The 5,001-nt window shown below is 41.5% G+C and overlaps 2 protein-coding genes across 2 annotated transcripts; one reads left to right on the forward strand and one right to left on the reverse strand.

Moving 5' to 3' along the window:
* Nucleotides 1-747: 747 nt before the first annotated feature.
* Nucleotides 748-1,695, forward strand: LOC105001088 (olfactory receptor 10A4). Its single transcript, XM_010857203.1, has one exon. It carries the CDS (start codon nt 748-750, stop codon nt 1,693-1,695), a length of 948 nt encoding a protein of 315 aa, XP_010855505.1.
* A 1,360-nt stretch (nt 1,696-3,055) lies between these two features.
* Nucleotides 3,056-4,003, reverse strand: LOC105001173 (olfactory receptor 2D2). Its single transcript, XM_010857351.1, has one exon. It carries the CDS (start codon nt 4,001-4,003, stop codon nt 3,056-3,058), a length of 948 nt encoding a protein of 315 aa, XP_010855653.1.
* Between the last annotated feature and the right edge of the window lie 998 nt (nt 4,004-5,001).

Here is a 5,001-nt window from a genome sequence, read left to right on the forward strand (position 1 = left end):
CTCTCTATGGTCTGACAGTATTTTGAGTCTATGTTCTCTTTGTCTGATCACATATAGCCACATGCAGGGTATTTAGTCCTGTGATCAAGAGAAACCACAGTTCCTATATTATTCATATTATTGTTTAAACTACAATTGTCTGAGTTTAGAAATGTCTAAGTTTAGAATTGATTGAGTTTAGAAATGATTCTTTCAGTATACTGAACTCTTCCCATGTATGAGCTGCTCCAAACTGGGACACATTCAGGTTTCCTCCTCAGGGATCATTGGTAATGGTTGACTCACTTGCCTTGACTTTCTCCTTCCCTCTTTCATTTTGCAGAAAATACACCCTCACCATCTTTCTGTTCATTAAGACCCTTCTCTTCAGAAATGGTTGGCCTGGCTTCTTTTTTAGCACTACTGACTGTTGAAGACAGATAGGATAGAAGCACAAAAATGAAGCTGTGTCTTTGACCATCCTCTATTGAGTAAAGAAAAATTAGGACATGTATAGATATATATGGTATGCCTCAGTTCAGTCTGAAAAAAAAGTTGGCATTCTTCAAAAAAACAAGTGACTCCCATAATCAGACTTGTTTTTACCATTGGAAAGTATAGCTGTTTGAGCTTCAACAATAATAACAAGAGGATGAAGAATGAGGCCATGGGAATTTCCCTTTCTAAGGGTGTAATAAAGTCTAAATAACATATGGAGACTGCCACCTTCCTGGGGTGTGACTCTCCAGTGAAATCCTGAGCAGAGGAATGATGCAGGGAAACTGGACAGTTGTCAATGAGTTTGTTCTTGTGAGCTTCTCATCCCTGTCCTCTCAGCTACAAGCTCTGTTGTTTCTCCTTTTTTTGACCATTTACCTTGTTACCCTGATGGGAAATGTCCTCATAATCCTGGTTACTACAGCTGACTCTGCCCTCCAAAGTCCTATGTACTTCTTCCTCAGGAACTTGTCTTTCCTGGAGATAGGTTTCAACTTGGTTATTGTGCCCAAGATGCTGGGGACCCTGATCATCCAGGACACAACCATCTCCTTCCTTGGCTGTGCTACCCAGATGTACTTCTTCTTCTTCTTCGGAGCTGCTGAGTGCTGCCTTCTGGCCACCATGGCGTATGACCGCTACGTGGCCATCTGTGACCCTTTGCGCTACCCAATCATCATGGGCCGCAGGGCCTGTGGCCAGCTGGCAGCTGCCTCCTGGTTCTCAGGATTCCCAGTGGCTACTGTGCAAACCACATGGATTTTCAGCTTCCCTTTTTGTGGCCCCAACAGGGTGAACCACTTCTTCTGTGACAGCCCCCCTGTCATCGCACTGGTCTGTGCTGATACCTCTCTGTTTGAACTGGAAGCTCTAACAGCTACTGTCCTATTCATCCTCTTCCCTTTCTTGTTGATCCTGGGATCCTATGTCCGCATCCTCTCCACTATCTTCGGGATGCCCTCAGCCGAGGGGAAGCGCAAGGCCTTCTCCACCTGCTCCTCCCACCTTCTGGTTGTCTCCCTCTTCTACAGCACTGCCATCCTCACATACTTCCGACCCCGGTCCAGCAACTCTCCTGAGAGCAAGAAGCTGTTGTCGCTCTCCTACACGGTGGTGACTCCCATGTTGAACCCCATCATCTACAGCTTGAGGAATAGTGAAGTAAAGGCTGCACTAAGGCGGGCCATCCACAGGACCTTGGGCTTTCGGAAACTATGACTTAGATGGAAACTGAGGGGTTAGAACACATAGACAAAGGAAAGAAAAGCAAGGTCCCCAAATATGCCTTTGGTCTCTATTCTTTCCAAGAGCCACGGTATACACACTGGGACTTTGGACTTTTCCATTGGGATCCATTAATGAATGAAAGAACATGCGTGATGCAATAAGGAACTTCCATAGGCCCAGTATTCCCTGGGACTAGGGTACCGATGTCTCTGAGGATGCCATATCGGTTTACACAGATTAGCAGTCTGGTGGTTGACAACTTCATTACTTTTTGTCATTTCTTATTTGCTTTAACTTTTCTTGAACTTCTTCATGTCATTTTATAATTTTCTGCTATATTTTCTTTTGTACATCCAAGAATTCCACCAGTAACTTTCAAAGATCTTTCTGTTTAGGGGATAAATTAATGATAATTGTGATAATAAACAGTAGAGTTTGCTTCATTCTTTCACTTTTTTTTTCAAAATCTTTGGGTTTAAAATCAAACTTTCAAAAATTTAAGAACTCAAAATGTCAACAGATTTTTATTCAGCATATGTCAGACCTTATTTAGACCCTGAAGACACATGGGTGAATAAAACAAATTTCTTCCCTCATGGAATTTATATTCTAGTGAGAACGAGAGAAAATAAAATGATACTTTAAATCCTCCATTTGCTTGTAAAGTACCCATGTTTAGAAGGGTATGATTTCAGGACTTCCTCTGCTACCATAATTGGTCTGTGCCTCATATGGGGAAAACTAATTCACTACATGGAAAACTGCCTTAATCTCAAACTATCCACCTTGGATATGGGAGTTGCTTGACAGAAAGGGTGTAGAAGAATCCCAAGTTAAGTAGATGTGGACAGATTATGGGAAACTACTGTGGATAACCCAAAGATTTTTTGTTTCTAGATTTTTGGGGGGTTATGTTATTATGATTGGATGGAATCAACTGTCCTTCTTAAGCTTGCATATCCCTCAGCAAATTTTGCTGCCCCTTTATGACTTTATCAGTGAACATAGTTCAGTTCTAGACTCTTGGCAAAGAGCAGACTTGGGACATGGGCACGGTAGCTTTGTGTAAAGTATTCATAAGAATTTATTGATAATTCATTGATATATTTATTGATATAAAATGGGAATGTTTCTCAGGTGATTTTTTTAAAAGACTGACCAGAAGGAAGCAGAGCATCCTTCCTGATACTCCATGAATTATTGTCTTTCTCCCTCTACAAAGGGAGTGCTGGATAAAGGATGGAGCGTGGGTCCACAGACAAGTACCAAGGATGAAAGTTACCATATTCCAGTCTTGCAGAGGCACCTACTCAGCCAGTCTTAGAAGTAAACAACCAGGAGGTTCTCGGTGTCAGTGGAAAACTCCAAACCTGCATGGGAAATTCCTTATGACTACTTTCCTCAGAGCTCCCTTCACATCCTTGTTCCTCAGGCTGTAGATGAGGGGATTAAGCATGGGGGTCACCATTGCATAGAACACAGATACCAGCTTTTTCTGTTCTTTGTAAGACTTTGGTGTCATGTAGGTGATAATTCCTGACCCATAAAAAAGGATGACCACCACGAGATGGGAGCCACAGGTTGAGAATGCCTTGAGCTTGCCCTCAGCTGACCTCATCCTGACCACAGTCACTATGATATGGCCATAAGACACCAGGATTAGAGAAACCGGTATGAGGAGAACCACAACCCCCATGAGGAAAATGGCCATCTCTGAAGTGTGGGTGTCTGTGGATGCCAGGATCAACATTGCAGGGGCCTCACAAAAGAAATGAGCAACATTATTGCTGCCTTGGTAGGGCAGCCTTAGTGTGAAGGTGGTGTCCACCGCAGACACCAGAATGCCACTGGTCCATGATCCTACAGCCAGCTGGATGCACACCCTCCAAGTCATGGTGCTAGGGTAATGCAGAGGGTTGCAGATAGCCACATATCGATCACAGGACATCACAGCCAAAAGGGCACACTGGGTACACCCAAAAATGAGGAAGAGTAGAAGCTGAGCTGCACAACGTGTGAATGAAATCACTTTCTTTCTGGATAGCAGGTGGACTAGGGCTTGAGGAACAATGTTGGTAGAGAAACAGAGGTCAGCCAGAGATAAATTGCAAAGAAAAAAATACATGGGTGTGTGAAGCTGAGAGTCAACCTGAATAAGGAACATGAGAAGCAGATTTCCAAGCACAGTGACCAGGTAGACACCTAGGAATAAGGTGAAAAGCAGTTTCTGGGTGTGTTGGTCATCAGAGAGTCCCAGGAGGAGGAATTCTGTCACCTGCGTTTGATTGGTCTGTCTCATGGTTTTATCAGTGTGAAGTCACTATACAGTATATACAGGTGGGTATAGCCTATACGATTATACAATTCAGAACTGGAAGGCTTAGAAATTGTCCCCAGTCATACCAACTATTTTAAGAATTCCCTTTACTAGGCTGTTAGAAGATGACTATATTGCTTTTTCGGAATGTTTTCAATGTTGCAAAATTTAATACTTCATAAGAAGGTACATTCATTTCTAGTGTCATCTGACAAGCATATGATAGATCAAAAGAATCATCTTCTCTATCTGAACATCATACTTGTAATGATAAAAACAATAGGTTGAATTCACCTGTAAAGTCGTGAAATTTAATTTCTCTTTATTATCAGCAAAAATATGTGAGTCTTATTTTGCTCTTGTGACACCTCCCCCATCTCATGATGGTGTAGATATTTTTTTTAGTTTTTCAAACACTCAAATCTTCCTATTGTTTCTTCCCTGAAAAACAAAACAAAACAAAACAAAACAGTCACCCACCAAGGTATAAGTAAAAGAACCAAAGTACCTTGTAGAATTGATTTTTTTTTTTCTTGGACAAAATAGCCTATTTTGAAAGAGCTAGGAAACCAAGGGATAACTCTGCACGGTGTGCTATAATCTTTCTGACAGTCCTGTCCCCCACTTCAACTGGAGCTCCTGAATATAAATCTTAGCCATCAGTGAACTTTCAAAACACGATTATAACATAATTTCCATTTTAAGCCAGCACCCTGTCTGGTTTTGTTCAGACTAAGCAGCACTAATCTACCACTTCCAGCCCATCATCTCTCGCTTATTATTGCATTATCGTCTGTCTTGTATTATCTGTCTACTCTTCTCAGAGACTAAAAACTCCTTTGATAACTGTGTCTATGTTTTTTCATTTTTGTGTTCTTTAAAAGACATAGCATAGGACTGTATTCAATAAATTATGTTTCATGAAGTAAATAAAAATAATTTGACCGCATAGTTTTTAGTCGAGTTGTTTAGAAAGCCTA

The sequence above is a fragment of the Bison bison genome, unplaced genomic scaffold (genome assembly GCF_000754665.1).
Source record: "Bison bison bison isolate TAMUID 2011002044 unplaced genomic scaffold, Bison_UMD1.0 scf7180017864379, whole genome shotgun sequence".
Taxonomy (NCBI): Eukaryota; Metazoa; Chordata; class Mammalia; order Artiodactyla; family Bovidae; genus Bison; species Bison bison.